Source organism: Haemorhous mexicanus, chromosome 1 (genome assembly GCF_027477595.1).
Source record: "Haemorhous mexicanus isolate bHaeMex1 chromosome 1, bHaeMex1.pri, whole genome shotgun sequence".
Taxonomy (NCBI): domain Eukaryota; kingdom Metazoa; phylum Chordata; class Aves; order Passeriformes; family Fringillidae; genus Haemorhous; species Haemorhous mexicanus.
In genome coordinates, this window is record NC_082341.1 from 65,015,299 (window position 1) to 65,032,348 (window position 17,050).

A 17,050-nucleotide genomic window follows, 5' to 3' on the forward strand; every position below is an offset into this window, starting at 1 on the left:
CTGAGTACATGAACTTCTCATCTTTTTTAAAGAAATGAGTGAAGGAGCTCTCATAGTTATGTTATTCCAAGTGATATGGACAGCTAAGTGTATCATGTGTTAATTCAATGTGAAATCCTACTTGACTATTTTCAGTTGTAATGGAATCAAAGGTGGCAGAGGTGGATAGAAATGTTTATGGAACACACAGATTAGTTTATATCCAGAGTACATTTCAGTGCCTAAATAGTACTTTCAGTGCTTTTATTAAGTATGTAAAGTTTCTTTGTGAAGACACTGTCTAGTCTCAGAACAATTTTTAACTTTTGAACTTTCTGTGGCTGCACTACAGGACAACTTGGGAGGAAACAGCCAAACTGCCATGATAGCCACAATTAGTCCAGCAGCAGACAACTATGAAGAAACTCTCTCCACTCTGAGATATGCAGACAGAGCCAAAAGGATAGTTAATCATGCTGTGGTGAATGAAGATCCAAATGCTAGGGTCATCAGAGAATTACGTGAAGAAGTTGAAAAACTGAAAGAACAGCTCTCACAAGCTGAGGTAACCTTATACATAGTACAATGTAAAATGAGTTTCTCAAGGAACTGTCACATTCTGTGTGGAAGACTAGCTTTCTTACAAAACGTGGAAAGGAAGAGTCTTGCACCCATTCTTTTTTCTTTCCTTTTTTAACAAAATAATTCACCTTTTTTCCTGAAGCCAGCATAATGTATGCTTATCTTTAAAAACTTTTAAATGAGGACAACATTGTACTGATGGTGACCCTTTTCAGTTCTTGAGGAGCTTAAAGCCAAGCAATAATTAGTGCAGCACAGATAAGGACTAGATTACATCTTCGTTGTGTAGACTCACTTATTAGCAGAATTATTATTTATTTTGCATTGGTGGACTATATGTAACATCAGATGGAAACGTGTGAAAAGTCATAAATCCGTTATTGGACAACAAAATTCAGGGGGCATTTCTCTGACATTTGTGAAAATCTATTAAAAATTGTCAGAAATGGAACACTGAAAACCATCAACAATTTGCTTCACTGCCTTAATAGTTGACACTGTGTGATTGATGCTTATCTTAGATTTATACTTCTACTTGAAGAACAAAGTAGCCAGGTAGGATAGTTTATTTGGTATCCAGGATATCTGAACAAATTAGATTCTTAATAGATTTGAAAATATTTTTTAACTTTTCAGGAAGGACACAAAACACTGATGGAAAAGGAACAGAACTGTGCTTGAGGATAAATTTGTGTGGTGTTTAAATTTCATCATTATTTAAGGAATAGTGTTATTCATGTGAACACTTCCTCATAGAATGAAATGGGAAAATCTTCTTTAAAGAAAAGGAGCCATTCACTTTTTTCATAAATAAAAACCTGTTCTAAGCCCTTATTTTAATTCGGAAAATATTATTGTAGCATGTTGGCAGGCTACAGCTGAACACAATCAGTAGGAAGGTGTCCAAAGTCTTACTAATTATTCTAAGTGTTTTCTCTTTTACTTCCTGTTAAAAACAGTTATATAGGGTTATAGGCCGGCCTGTTCAATTGTTACTTGGCACTGGACATATTCAAGCCCTTTGCTTTTGTTTCCTGTTGTGAAATGAGAAGCCTGTATTGGCTCCAGAACATGCCTTCCTTTGAAGGTAATCAACAGGGTCAGTCTGAAAGCTTTAATGCTAAGAACACTTAGAAAACCAGGATAGAATGGAAGGCTAAATGTCAAGAGGAATTTGTGTTTGAAACTACTGTTGGAAGAAAGACGTTGCACTTGCACTTGAGACAGCTAGGAATTAAAATTTTTTATGCTCACATATTTTTGTACAGACAGTGAAATTTGAGTGGCCAGGCCCAGAGATTTTTGTTCCTTCCATTAACTCTGGAGCTGTGTCAATCTTCAGCTATTTCTGATCTGGATCCAGTAAAGGTGGTTTCTGTCCTCCTGCTTTGCAAGTTTCCTATTTCTTCAACTTCTACCTTGAAAAACCTGGGAACATAGTAAAAATCTATGCTTGTTGTATTTGATATTATGTTGCTGTGTTCAGGTTCCTTGTGCTAGCAGATGTCTCAGTGGTAAGAGTAGCTGAGGATTTTTGCTAATTTCTACCTTTTAGGCCATGAAAGCACCAGAACTGAAGGAAAAATTGGAAGAATCAGAAAAACTAATAAAAGAGCTGACAGTCACCTGGGAAGAAAAGCTAAGGAAAACAGAAGAAATTGCACAGGTACTTCAGAAATTTTTAAGAGGAAAGCCTGATACTCATATAGTACTAGTCAGCTGAATTTCAGGAGCTTTAGTGGACTATGCTGTTTTCCCACCACCTATTTGAAATGTCTTTGAATTTTTGTCTTTTCCCCTTGTTTGTGGTTTTGGGGTGGGTTTGTTTATTTGTTGGTTTTTAACCAACAAATGTTTGTTTGTTGGTTTTTTGTTTGTTGGTTTTTTTAAGGTTTTTTAAGGTCTAGATTTTATTAGCATAAATCTAGTGGTGTCATGATAGCATTGCTAAGAGCCAGTATTTGATTTTAAAATAAAACATCAAAATATGTTTGGGCAGCTCATTTATTTGTAAGACCAAGTGGGACCGTGGACATATTTCCCTTGAAGTGATTGAGGAAATGAAGAATTACAGAAGGATCAGAATTGTGGGTGGTATTTGCTGCTTTTGTTTTTAGTGATTTCTAACCAGAAAAGGAAAATGTGTACATGTAGTCATTAATGTTTGCTTCTTATTAGTTTTGTACATGAAAAAAAAAAACCTCCTGGATTGTAGTGTACATCATTTCCTTCATCCGTAGCTTGAAGAATAAGTGATATTGGCTTCTCTTTCTACTCCTAATGTTCCAGAAGCATGCTTTGGTGCAACCACTGTTTAAATAAATTTTTAAAAAAGAAAAAAAACGGGGCAAGGGGACCCAAACCTAACCAGCCAAACAAAAATCCCCAACACCCAAACTGTAGCGAAAAAAACCCCAAAAAAACAAAGACTCACATGATCAAGTAAGTGCTTTAGCTGAATTAATAATAAAACTGCAAATGAATAAGCCCAAACTGTGCCATGATATTTTCTAAATCATCTATGACTTTGATTATTTTTGAAGTAATTGAAACTGAGTTTCATTTTTTACTAACATAAAGACTCAAGGCCACATTGTGTTGCTTATATATAGATTTAATAAACTCAATAGAGCTGTGTAAGTAAGTCTAATAAATTTAATAGGACTGCTTAATTAAGCTCCACTTTGGGGAGGCAGGTGTTTGAGGATTACATCTAACTTTTTATGTTTTGTGTATAAAAATAAATTCTGTTGACCTTATGGTACCTGACCAGTGTCTGATGGTGATATACAGAATGCATACTCAGCATGTGCATCTTCAGCTTTAGTTGCTCTGTGCTCCTCCCTGCATATTGCAGCAGGCAAGATAAACCTATTTTTGTGCTTGCAGGAGAGGCAAAGACAGCTGGAGAGCATGGGCATCTCCCTTGAGTCTTCAGGTATCAAGGTTGGGGATGACAAGTGTTATCTGGTGAACCTGAATGCAGACCCTGCACTCAATGAGCTTTTGGTTTACTATTTAAAGGTAAGGATGTGAACAGGATATTTACACAGAATGAAAGGACACATGCTTTGAATATCTAGCTCTAATATATTCAGAGGGGATGTAGACTTTTTTGCTGCAGCAAAATAGGATAGGCCTCCTCCTGCTGTTTAGGCTTTTGTTCTCCCTTTGCAGTTCAGTTTCACTGTTTTCCTAATTGATCTCCTGATTGCCTAAAGTAGGAGAAATGCTCAGTGTGGGCCATTGTTGAGATCAAGTCTAGCTTTTCCAGGCAGGATGTGCCTGGCCAGTGGTCTTCTGAACTTCAGGCAGAAGCTTCATGGTAGATGCTCGCTTTTGTTAGAGAGCTGGGATTTGCTTTAAATATATGAAGAGTTAATAATAGAGATTATGTTCAGTAGTAATCAGTAAGAATAGCGTAGTCTTCAGTGACAGGAAAGCTTATGAGAGGGGGGGTTAAAAAAGCACTGTTAAAAATTTACAGAAATGTATTTTCCCAGTGTCTTTAGCTTTCATACCATTCTGTTTTGCATTTCCCATGCCAGAGTGAAGTGTCAAATACAAACCTAGAAAGTTTGTAGGGAAATGTGAGCTGCTTGTCAATAATATATGAAAGAGTATTTTGTCTGTTTTTATAGCTACTCTTCCGCTTTAGTAGCTGAAGGAGGGCTTGTGTACTTGAACAGTAGCAAATAAAACACAGCCTCTCAAACACTAACAAAATAAAGTGTTTCAGCAGAATATGACTTGGAATTATGTAGAGCTTAGTGTGTTCAGTTGAGTTGCTGTATTGCTGTTTTCTGAAAAGCAGAGAACTCTGCACCTTGTTTTACTATCCATGCTGTTCTCTTAATTATGCCTATATGACATGACTGGTTTTCTTCTGGTTTTTGTCTTTAATGTATGCATGCAGGCATAGTATGAGAATGCTGTTTAATCAGAATTTGTGTGTCAACTGCTTCATTTTGCTTTAGCTAAAACTGTATAAAGATGAAGTTCAGGGCAGAACAACAGTTTGTGTGTGACTGTTGCAGTCTTCAGATTTGCTGTGGCACCATTTCCACTCGACAGACACACAAACTGTGCAGTCTCAGCACTTCAGCTAATATTTTCTTAGTTATGTCAACAGTAGTAGTTTGCTTTTCTTGTAGTAACAGCTTGTTTTCTAGGATCACACAAGAGTTGGTGCAGATACCTCTCAGGATATACAGCTCTTTGGTATAGGAATCCAACCAGAACACTGTGAGATTAATATTGCTTTAGATGGAGAAGTTACACTCACTCCAAAGGAAAATGCAAGGTAAGGAAAATCAGCAGCACTTTCCATTGAAATGGAAATTTGCTTTTCTTTGACAGATAGTGACTTTCATGTATTTTTATTTTACACAGACAGAAGTATCTTATGTTCTGATCAATGAATATTTTCAATATAGTTGACTTAAACAGATACTTAGAGGGAAATTCAGCAATTAAAACTAAGATTTCCCTGCACATGTGAACACTCACCCCCCCACACTGTGCAGGGCAACAGGCTGTCAGTGGTTTGGCTTGGAATAAGCCATCTAGAGAAGGTACTTGGTAGGAGAGAGGGACCATTGCCTGTCTATATCTTGGGTAGTAATGAGATCTCTGAGATGCTGCTGGCTGTCCTGGCCTGTGTGATGGGATAGTAGCTTGTGTCTTGATGGCAGAGAATAAATGGTGCCTCGTGAGTAGTTCCTGTTGTAAAGTTCAATATTTTGTGAGGAAGAGGTGCTTTAAAAGTCTGAATTCTTTTCTAAATCCTTAATTACTGTTTTGTCTAGTTAATGTGCAGTGTAAAGTAATGCATCCCCTTTTGTTTCCACTTCTGTATTTTAGTAATTTTTCATTCCAGGGGCACTGTGGCTCCTTGGGTGGAATTGTAAATATCTTTGTCACTTGATCTCCACTACCATGTGATAAAGCAGTACTTTTGTCCTAGTTAATAGTCATGTGCTTGTCTGAAATTTGAGTATCTAAATAATGTACAGATTAGTATCAGGATGAGAAACTGAAGTTTAAAAGACACATTAGAAATCTGATTTCTTTCATTCTTCCTTTAGTGAAATGCATTTGTATTTTTCTTCTGCAGCCTACAGTACAAAATTTCAAACAGATGGGATTCAGGCTTATGGTGATAGAGTTACTGTACTGGAAATCAGTCATTATGACTGGCAGGAAGAAGGGCACATGTCAGTGAAGAAAAACATATTTTGTTTTACTCATGGCTGATCTGCAATGTTTGAATAACTGTTCTTAAGATATGAGTATCAACAGAAATTTAGCTACCCGAATTTCATTGAAAAAAGTTAAAAAAGATCTGATTTAAAATGAAGTTCTTATGTGTTTGTGTTGACTTACATGACTTTCAGACTGCTGAAATGAGAGTGCTGCATCTGAAAAGCCTGTTTCATTTTACTGAAGTTTTTTCCCCTTTCAAATAAAATGCTCTGCTTTGTGACTCACACATGCAAAAGTTCAAGAGCTCCATTTTTCCCATTTTGTGATTGAAACTTACATACAAAGAAATACACTAGTATACCAGATGTTCACAAAAATAGACCCTTGTTAATAATAGAGACTCCATTTGTTGAAAGAATAAAACTTGGATCTAAGAATCTTTTCTTACACGGGAATGCTGAATCTGTTAACAACATGTTTTACAACTCAGTGTTGACTAAGTTGTATCTCGGAGAGCTCTATCAGTAGGATTTACATACATTTATGTTTGGACTTTATAAGTTTATAAGAAACAGGCAGTGACCCAGTTTGAGAAACAGGCATTTAAAGAAAACTTTGCAACCAAAATCAACCCTGTCTGTATGTTTACTGAAGAGTTGTACTAGCCAAAGGCAGAGGGGAAAGGTGCTAATTCTGACAATGGAAATCAGACCAGTAACTTTCCTATTGATCTTTTCATAAGAACCTAGCTGGTTTGTTGCCATATGATACAAGTGACTGTCTGTAGGTGGGAGAAACAGCAACTCTTCAATCTTTTATTTTCAGGATTTCACTGGAGTTGTATTTTTTTCTTTCAGATCCTGTGTAAATGGTGCACTGGTATGTTCTGCCACTCAGTTATGGCATGGAGATAGAATATTATGGGGAAACAACCACTTTTTTAGGTAATAATTGATGTTTATATTCCACCCATTTTACATTCAGCCTATTTTTTTCCTTTCATTATTCTAGATTTTTTTTTTTAATAAACTGAATTTCCATTTTTACTCAGAATAAATTTACCAAAGAGGAAACGTCGAGATTGGCTGAAAGACCTTGAGAAAGAAACTTCCTTAGGAGAGCATGATCTGGATGCAGCTAGTGAAGCTTCTTCAGAACCAGACTACAACTATGAGTTTGCACAAATGGAAGTTATTATGAAGACACTGAATAGTAATGGTAAGGCAACTGCCAGATAAAAATGTTCTCTTGGATTGTCTATCAAATTCAGCCTGCAATTCAATTTCTGGGTAAAACAAGCAATACACATGTTCCAGGGGCCTTTGGAGGGTTTTCAGCATAAGATATTTTACAGAAACAATGTGTGTGGAAATATATATATATATGAAACATATATAACTGTATATATATGTAAAAAAAATGTGTGCATCTAGGTATAAATACATACATGGGATAGTAGTTGGTTTGTGCTCTGACAATATTTTATCTGTACCTCTACTCTCATTTATAGAGCAGCTGAGTTGTAACCATATGCCTGTCAAATTATCATCCAAGTTTACCAAGTTCTTGTTTTTGTGAGTTACTGTAGAAAAAAGAGGTGTACCATATATATGACTCAGTTAGTTTCATCCTCCTTTTTTATATCAAATGTTACTGACACCATTTTAACCTTATAAAAAAAACCATTGAAATGATAACAAAGCAGTAGGCAAATGCCAGCTTGTTTGTCAGCTCTTGATCACTCTTAATATTTATTTAGTCTTTGTTAAAACAAATTGTGGTGCTTTTTTGGAAGAACACTATAAGATATACTGTAGATAAAATAATGGTAAGGTGTATATAAAACAATGTGGCTTTTTCAGGATTTCCAGAAGGCAGGTTGTAGTTCATGTGATACAATAGAGTATAAAGAAATGCTAAAAAACTTGGTAAACTACGGAATGCTTTGTGCAGGTGTTTTAAATACACAAAATCAGAGAGGCAAATATCTTGGGATTTGGTCCCTGATCAAGAAGACACAGTAGATTGTGGTTCATTGCTTTCTGTTCTCCTTTCTTCATCTCTTCACAGTATTTCCATTGTTTGCTGTGGTTTGCATGTTGAAATACAGCATTTACTTTTTATTTTGTCTCCTCTTATTGTTTCACTTTGTCTGTTTTGCCATTGAGTAATGAGCATGATGGTTTCATATGTTTGAAGCCGCAATACTTTGAAGGTTTTTTACAGTTTAATTTTTAATGAGGTTGCTTGTGTGAGTTACAGGATCAGGTCGCTTAAATTGATATGAAATTACTGTTTGATAACAGAAATATTCTCATTATGATTCACTCATACCAGGAGATGAATTTCAGATGAATCTGCCATCCTGGTGGTCTTCAGCATTGTCATCCCTTGTGAAGATTCTGTTGCCCGTTTTAAGGCCTCAAACCATCTCGTATTTGTGCCAAAACTGGGACAAAGGTTTTGAACTCAGTTGGCTTGTGCATGAGGCTGCTGGAAAAGTCTGAAAGCATTAATTGATGCTTGATCTGCTTGTTACTAACTGGAGATTTGACTGAAGTGTATCAGTCTATAATGAGTCAGTGTTCTTTGAACAAGGGGTCACATTTTTTGGTTTTCATGTGTTGTTATCCAGCTGATTGAAACAATTCTTCACAACATTCCAAGTGTCTTTACATTTTAGTTCAGTAAGCTTTTCTGATTGTGGTCCAGGCCAATCTTTGTTTTGATTGTTGCTTTCTGTGTCTTGGTCAAGAACAGTTTCAGACCTTGCCATTCCTTAAAGCTCTTTCTTCCCTACTGCAGAGCAAGTGTTTGCAGTCATACATGTCACACTCTTTCAGAAGGGTCATATCTCAATTTCTACTGCTTCTGCTCACTCCCACATAGGTGTTGCTTAACTAAATTGGAGTAGTTAGTGATAATAGAATGCTGACAAAACAAGTGACTGTGAGGATCATAGCCTGCTCTTTTGATTTGAAGTTAGATAAACAGAACCTAGCAGCACTTTCTCAATGCTAAAGTACCTCTTTTCTGATGGGCTTCTAGTTTGTTGTGTAAGAAGTGAAGCAGCTTTTTTACAGTACCATTTATTCTTCCTTAAAATGAAAAATAAATATTGGTATGGAGGAAGAAATAACTAGATGACTGAAGACTGTTAATTCTATTACACATATTTTCTGGAGAAGTCCTAAGAGGGTATTTTAAATATTTGATTAGATAATTATTTTATAATTTTGTATAGATACTGCCCAAAAGCAAGAGGGTTTGGTTTTCCTTTGTTTTGGTTTTTGGATTCCTCCCTCCCCCTGGATTTGTTTGAGAATTATAATCCTCTTTAAATAAATATCCTGGCTTCTCCAGGGTGCAAACACATTTGTTTCTATGGCATGGAACTGGTACAACAGTGTCACAGACTCCATCCGGCTCCAGAGAACCTCTGAGGAAAATGTGTAACTTTGAAAACTGCTGTAAAGAAAACATCCCGATTCTTTCCTTCCTTCAGCATGTCAACTTTCTTTGTGGGATTCTGTCAGATCAGCTTTGAACTGCTAATTTGTGATGCTGGTCAAACACAGACTGCATCAAAGAAGTTTACTTTATTCTTGTATACTGTGCAGTGGTTAAGTAAACAATGTGATTAGGTTAGGCAGCTTCTCATTTTAGCAAACAAAACTGTTACAGCTCAGGGAGAGGATTTTCATAAAACTTAGCAAAGCAGCCTGTGTCATAACCCTCTTCTAGCTTGCTTAGACAAATATACTTGCAAGAAATGTTAGGGAATTTATTCAGCATCAGTGTGACTGGATTAACAGATTCCAGATGTGAATTAAGTAACATTGTAGCAAGGTAATCAACACTGCTCATCCTATGAAGAAAATACATCTTTGTGTTCTGTGTTAGTAGTCTATCATTTTGCAAGGGATTAACTGCATGTAAATATTTTTTTCAGGGTCATTGAACTCTTGTCACATAAATATGTAAAGGACTGGGACTTGGAACTTCTAATGCTGTATGGAATTTGCTGTGTATTTGGAAGGCACTGGGTAGAATCTTCCTTAATTTTTTTGACTTTGCATGAGGAAGCCAAAATTGTAGAACATGGTGTTTAAATTTAATTTAAACACTGTTGTCGTTCTTTTGAATTGTAAAAAATCCTGACTGTTTATTTCTTCAAATTCTACCTAGATAGTTTATAACTCACTCCATATTTTACTTTTTTTCCTGTGGCAGCCTTAAGGTTTTCTTAGTAAACTCTTTCCAAAGCTAAATTAGGAACTTTTTTATGACTGTGAATTTACCTTTTGCATTACAAGACAAGCATAATCCACCTTTTTTTCTTTTTTTCCCAAGCAGTACAGGATTATGTTGCAATTGGAAAGTTTTATACTAGGTTCTTACATCTTTTTCCAAATATTTATTATAGTGTAATTTGATCCCATGATTGTTGTGATCCTCTAAATCTAGGTGGCTGAAAAGTTTACTTTTATTAAAAAAATCTGCTTCTTGAACTCATAGCTGCTCTTTGAGTGGTTTAGGAAAGTCTCATCTTAATGAGTCAGCCTTAGATTAATTTCCTGTGTTTGCAAACACAATGGAGGAATTTTAATTTCTTCCATGTCTTTACTCTATCATCTGCGTTATACCTGATTTTCTCAGACATTTTTATATATAACTAAAATTGGTTTGGGGAATTATGCAGCAAAGCCCATGTAGTTTAAGATAGTTCTGGTATTATCTGGAGGAATTAGGGGGATCATGATGGTGCAGCTGGACATTAATAATTTGGTTTATAGTCCAGAATTTTAGAACTTGGTTCAGTCAGGGGGTTTTGTTGTACTGTCTGTTTAAAAGCTAATAATAGCTAACTTCTTTCTGAGAATGTCATGTACTAAAAAGTAATATTTCTAGTTATTTTAAGGCACTTTTATGCATCACTAGTTTGCTATTTGGTTGCTATTTATACTGACTGATTTTTAACTTTGTGCTTGTAATTACCATTGTGGTGGTATTTATGATGCCAGTGATTTCTTCCATGAGTAAGGCCAGGGCCACAGAAGCAACTTGCAGAAGTGTTTGCAAAAAGCAAAGGGAAGATGGTTTATAACTAAATCACACCGATGTATTTTTTGGTTTTGTTGGGGTTTTTTTGCGCGGCACACTTCTAGTTCCAAAATGGGACAGTGTAATTAAATTTAGGTTTATTTTTCTCCCTCCTTTGCAATAAACCGACATCCTCAAAAGTTGCAGCAGCTCTTTGTTTTTTGTTTTTTGTTTTTTTTTTTTAGTTTAATAATGAAATATAAGAGGTATCACAAGCAGTTATTTTTAAGCTGAAGTTCTTTGCATTTGAAAATCCTGGCATGTCATAGAGCTGCAGTATTCCTTTCTCTGAGTGTCCACCACTCCAGCTTCGGAACTCCTCTCCCTTCCTCTTGTGGTGTACAGAATCAGCAGTCTGTTGGGTGGTGTGCTGTCTAGATTGGTCCTCTTGCAAACCACTTTTTTTTGCTGTATTTGAGCTTTCAGAGATGTGTGCATGAACCAGGTATATGGACTGGTAGTACATAGAGCTTCGTCTATTAAATGGCTCTTTCAAAGGCACAGGCTGGCATGGGACCTAACCCCAGGAACAGAGTAATGTTTCATCCATTTGAATGCACTTCAGATTTATCCCTAGCTGATTGACACAAGCAGTTTTTTCAGGATAGAATATTCAAACGGATATTTGTTCTGTGTTGATATCAAGATGAAATGGGGTTTGTAAAGCTAAATGCAGAAGGCCCCCCCAGGACATATTTTGTCTGCCTCAGTGCTGTGCAGCACATTAGTGCAGTGTGATGTGTGACCAGTCAGACCATTTGTTTGTCTTGGTTTTCATCTGCAGCTCTCCAACATGTTTCATTCTCTGCCAAAGCAGAGAAAGTACATTGCTTTTTACTTCCTTAAGTCGTTTCCTCCTCTGGTTAACATCATCTTCCCTTGGTTTTGGTTTGTTTTCTTATTACTTTGTTTCCTTTTCCATCCATTTTTTTCCTACTGGAATTCTGAAATATAGTATAACTACACAGCACTTAAATGTGCAATAGACAAGGGTCTTAACCATTGTTCTAGCCTTTTGCATGCCATTTGTTTTTTAATTTTAGTTTGGATTTATCTATTTAATGCAATATTTAATAATTTGGCTTTTGTTTTGGGGTGCAATTTGTGTTTGCAGACTCTGGGGTATGTTGATTGCTGTTACCAACTAAATAATGGGCGTCCTGTAATTCCGAAATGGCATTTTCTCATGTTTTCTCGTTGCTTTTTTTTTTTTTTTTCCCCTTCTTTTTAGACCCAGTACAAAATGTGGTCCAGATCTTGGAGAAGCAGTACTTGGAGGAGAAGCGGAGCGCTCTGGAGGAGCAGCGGGTGATGTACGAGCGCGAGCTGGAGCTGCTGCGGCAGCAGCTCTCCCCAGAAAGGCAGCACCAGCACGGCAGTGACAGGCTCTCCTACACTGCTCAGGCTGCACAGCAGAAAGTCAATCTCTGGACAGAGGAGAGGTGAGAATACTGGAGTTAAAACAAAGTAGTAAGAGCTACAGATGGTGAAAGATGGGGCTGGAATCTTGCATCCAAAATCAGTAACTTTTTGTGGAGTTGATGTGCAGAATAACATCTGCGTTTCCACCAAAGCATTAGCATTTTGTTTAGGGCTGAGTTGGGATGTTTAACATGTGCAAGATTTAACTCACAAAAGACATAAAGATTTTTTTTTTTTTTTGAGCACTATTATAGGTCGGTTTTCTGTGTGTTTTTTTGGTTTTTTTCTTGTTTTTTTTTTAACTTGAAAACTGCTTATTGAAATATTTGGTTTAGCAAGTATTGTTTTAGTTCATGAAAGAAAGGAAGAATAGTGCAGAAAGGTAAATTTGTCAACTAAGACTAAAGAGTCCAGTAAAGAGTATTGTGTTTTGCAAATATACAATGAGAGAAGTAATACTTTGCAATCAAAAAACCATAACAAATACAGAGAATGGGGATCCATATATGTTTGTACATTTGTGTTTCTAAACATAAGCCCAGCTTTCGGAGACAGTTGCTCTGGTTGAGCTGCTTAGGAAGTTAAAGTCTTGCCATCAGGTGAATTGGCCTCTTTGCAAAGGAATAGCAGGCACCTGAATGCAGCCTTGGTGAAAGACCATCGTGAGGTTTGTGGGAACAGTTAAAACGCAGTCTAGGAAGATGTGAGTGGAGCATTTTTGACAATGGAAGAAGCTTTCTCTTGGTGTCATTGAGGAGAGAAGTTCAAGGGGCAGCAACCAAGATGATTTAAGTTTTCTGAATACCAGTGAGTATTCTGTCATGGGGCTAATGCAGCAGGAAGAAGGCCTAGATGTTCTAACAGGTTTCTTGTAAATTTATTTTGTCTGTTTCTTTTAAAACAGAAGCTTTCTTATTCACGTAGTGGGTTTTTTCTATATGTAGTGAGTTTGAGTGCTCTTTTTAATGTAATTATTTTTGCTTTGTTCTTCACTAAAAAACCAAATCAATTTACAAGCGGGATCTAAACCAAGATAGTCAACATTGTTTTGCAGCTTTCAATTGAGAGTGTTAGAAATAGAACAGAACAGATCTTAGTTTAGTCTTTGTGTAAGATTTTGTTTTGTAATTTCTGCTCAGCTTAGCCTGGGAAAAAAACCTAAACAAATACCTAACTGTTGACCAGCGATGACTAGAACGTTTTTCATGGCAAGTGTAGGGAGAAGTAGTCCTGTGATTCAGCATTAATTAAAATAATTGTTTGCCCCTGTAAAAGCTAAAAACAGAATCATTGGGAACTGAATGTAAAATGTCACAGAGTTGTGGCTGGGATTTGCAACCTCTTTTAGAGCTGCACAAGGAATGCAGAGTGAGAAATGTGTTAGCTGGGGGCCTTTCTATTCAGAACTGCTTTGAGCACAGCAAGACCATCCAGAAATCATTGGTAATGTACTGCACTAGTACAGAAGAGAACTGGGCTTGCTGGCAGGGGAGGCAGTACCTCTGAAAAGATGCAGCAGAAGGGAAAAGGAAGTGGCAAAAAACTTGCCTGTCTTTGAGAGCTGTGAAGAGAAGATGGTAATTGATTTTCTTAAAATTTCCCACCATAACCACGTAATCACAAAAAAGAGAATCTGGGGTGATATCAAGGCTAAGTGTTCCATCAGCTTTCACTTCTCAGTAGTTGTTAGATGTTTCTGAGGAGGAGCTGTGCTTTGAGCAAGTAGTTTTGCCTCTGAATTTCATGGGTGAATGCTTTAGTCTGTATAACTTTTGAACTGTTTGAAGGCTGTACTTTGCTGCATTGTAAAGAAAAGGAGACTGGATTCTTTTTGGAGTGATCCATGAGGAGTCTGATAATGTTTTGGTGGCACTGCCATTGAATAAGCAGTTTTCTGGAAGAACTCATTATCATTTTCCTGTCCTCCAGAAGACCCTCTTAGGTATACTTTATATTTATGTGTAGTTCTAGAAGAGGTTTCGTCTGCTGAAAAAAGGGGAAAAAAATTAATCATCTTAAATAAGAAACCAGAAAAAAAAAATCTTTGAGTGGTTTCTGCTGTGAAAGCATGGCAACATGTTGCTGAGAGGATGTTTACCAGCCAACTGGCCAGAGGACAAAAAATCCTGGGAAGAATGGGAAGACTGGATTTGAAAAATGTGCAAAAGTTCCAAGAGTTGCAGGGGATTTGATTGGAGCAGTTTTAGCTGTCTCTCTGTTGCTGTTGTGAATGAAGCCGGGCTCTGCTGGATCAGGCAGCAAAATTAATTTGATAGGTATCAGATGTGGGCATGAGGCTGTATCTGTCAGATCAGCTGGAACACATTGCACAGAGGTTATTCCTACTTTCTGCTGACTATGGAAGGCCAGATGATACCTGGCCTGGTTTTAAATCCTGTTTGCATAAAGTTAACCTATTGTAACTTTGAACAAATTTTATTTGTTGAGGTGGTGGTGAGTGTCAGTTGTTTCTCCTTGTCTGGCTTAAATGATTATTTCAGGATTTCATGTTTAGTGAGTATTTGCTCCAGTTAATACCCTAGTGGAGCTTGTCCTATGTTTAATATAGTGAGAATTAAGAAATCTTGTCTAAAGTGCTTTTTTCCCCCCTTAACTTTCTGGAAGGGTTCTGGCACAGCTGTATGCAGAAAAACACAACTGTTATAAGAACTGCCCATAATAATTGGTCAGGTTACTTATAAGTTTGCCTTACAGTCTTAAACCATTCCTTTCTCAAGAATCTAGCTAATATTGGTGTGGGAGCCTCCCAAAAAACTTTCCAGATGCTGATGTCCTAGGGCTGGTGTCCCAGATTAAGGAAGTGACTGGCTGTAGCTGGATCCAATGGCTCTTGCAGCACTTACATACAGATAAAAGCTGCCTTCTGTTTCCCAAGTTAGGCAGTTGTGTTACAGTGGCTGTAGGTGTGGTACACTCTCAGTATCAAATACTTTCTTGGGATTAATTTTTGACTACCTTACTTTGCCGTGTGAATCCAGAATTATGGCTGTCTGTGGAATATGTCACTCTTATGGTCTGGAATTGCTTATTTAATTTTGATAGCCTGGATAACAGAAGCAAGAGGCGGAGAGAAAGGAATTTTCCATCTAATGCTGGGAGGAGATATGGAGGAAGTTACTAAAAATCCACTGATGGTAGCAGCTATTTAAGACCCAATAAAACCCACCACTGTTGCAAACCTTGGCTGGGTAGGGGAGAGGGACAAAGCTGCATGTTTTAGCATGTTGAAGGCACTAAAATTCAGGGCTGCTTGCTAACACTGCTGGTTGTTTACCACTTTGGTTGTGATATCAGGGGACTGTCAGAGTGTGGTTTGAATTAGCCATACCTTGGGATTTTTTGGAAAAAGATAACCACTCAACTAGAATTCTGTTGGTGACTGAGAGGCATGTTAGCAGCAGGCAAACTTGGCCTGTGTTCATAGGAAGGCCCTTGTTCCTCCTACAGTTGTGTATAATTTAAGGTGTTTCATAGAAATGAGAAGTGTATTTGCTCAACATGTACCATATTTCAGTAGGACTTTGCATAGAAAAGCTAAAAAAATCATACAGGGGAGAGCTGGTGACTGAAATATCCCAAGTTTGATCTTGACTTTTATAAAGGTGATGAGAACACAGTAAGTGCTGTTGAGATTACAAAGAAGACAGAATGAGCTTTGCTCAGAGGATAGTCATGATAATTTTAAAAGGTAATTTAAAGATGAGAATCCCAGGTGAGGGCATATCTTAGTACACAGGTGTATGTATAATATGTGTCATAGCAGGTTTGCCAGGTGTTGCGTTAGAGTAGATTTGCTCAGACAGGCCTGAGAAACCTCTTTGGAGTTTCTCCAGAAACTGAGTGCACAGGCTTTAATCTGTGCTTATTAATCTGTTACTTAAAAGATACCTTGGGTAAATAGGATTTAAGTTTTTTTATTTGTATTTTTTTAATGTGTACACTTGAGTAAGTGGAGGGAGGTCTGTGGTCACTGCAAAGCCCTTGGAGTGATACAAAGCTGTGGCCTGCTGTGAATGCAGATTCTAACATTATGGTCTGAGGAAGAGCAGGTTTTATCAAGATGAAGTCTCACATGTTGGGACTGGAAGATTCTTTGGAACAGAATTCCAGATTAAAGGCAAGGACAGCTGCAATTATTTCATTTCTTGAAAATTCAAAATGTCCTCAGGGCTTTAAACAAATCATCACTGTACCAGCTCCCATAGTATTGTGACCTTTTATTTGGGCATCACCGTACTAGACGTGCCTCAACAGTAATTAGTTTGTTTAATATGTGATCACTGCTTTCCCTCAGTAAAATTGTGTGAGTGTTTTGTGTTCACTGATACAGTGCTACTCAGCATTTCCTCTTAAACTTTTTTCAGAAAAGCCATTGTTAGCATCTCTATTTGCAGCTTTCCAATAATAGAAATAGGTTTCTGTGTATTTTTCATGTTACCTACTGCACCGCAGGGATGAATTGTTTCGACAGAGCCTGGCTAAACTCCGAGAGCAAATAGTAAAGGCAAATACTCTGGTGAGAGAAGCAAACTTCTTAGCAGAAGAAATGAGTAAGCTAACAGACTATCAAGTAACACTTCAGATCCCTGCTGAAAACCTCAGTGCCAACAAAAAGGTAATGATAACAAAGAATGCTGGAAAATGTAGCTTTGTGGCTAAACTTTGTAGACATACATAACATTCATCCAGTTTGAGCCAATAAAATGTTACTTTTGTTAGATTATGCATGGGCAAAATA

General features: G+C 37.1%; 1 protein-coding gene across 3 annotated transcripts in view; it reads left to right on the forward strand.

Moving 5' to 3' along the window:
- Window positions 1–17,050, forward strand: part of KIF13A (kinesin family member 13A) — a 104,499-nt gene that overhangs the window by 63,262 nt on the left and 24,187 nt on the right. For all 3 annotated transcript variants that reach the window (XM_059851622.1, XM_059851604.1, XM_059851613.1), the window contains exons 11-18: window positions 332–544; window positions 2,117–2,227; window positions 3,451–3,585; window positions 4,734–4,864; window positions 6,624–6,710; window positions 6,818–6,984; window positions 12,101–12,311; window positions 16,765–16,927. In XM_059851622.1, coding sequence (XP_059707605.1) covers window positions 332–544; window positions 2,117–2,227; window positions 3,451–3,585; window positions 4,734–4,864; window positions 6,624–6,710; window positions 6,818–6,984; window positions 12,101–12,311; window positions 16,765–16,927 — 1,218 coding nt within the window. The remainder of the gene's footprint in view (window positions 1–331; window positions 545–2,116; window positions 2,228–3,450; window positions 3,586–4,733; window positions 4,865–6,623; window positions 6,711–6,817; window positions 6,985–12,100; window positions 12,312–16,764; window positions 16,928–17,050) is intronic.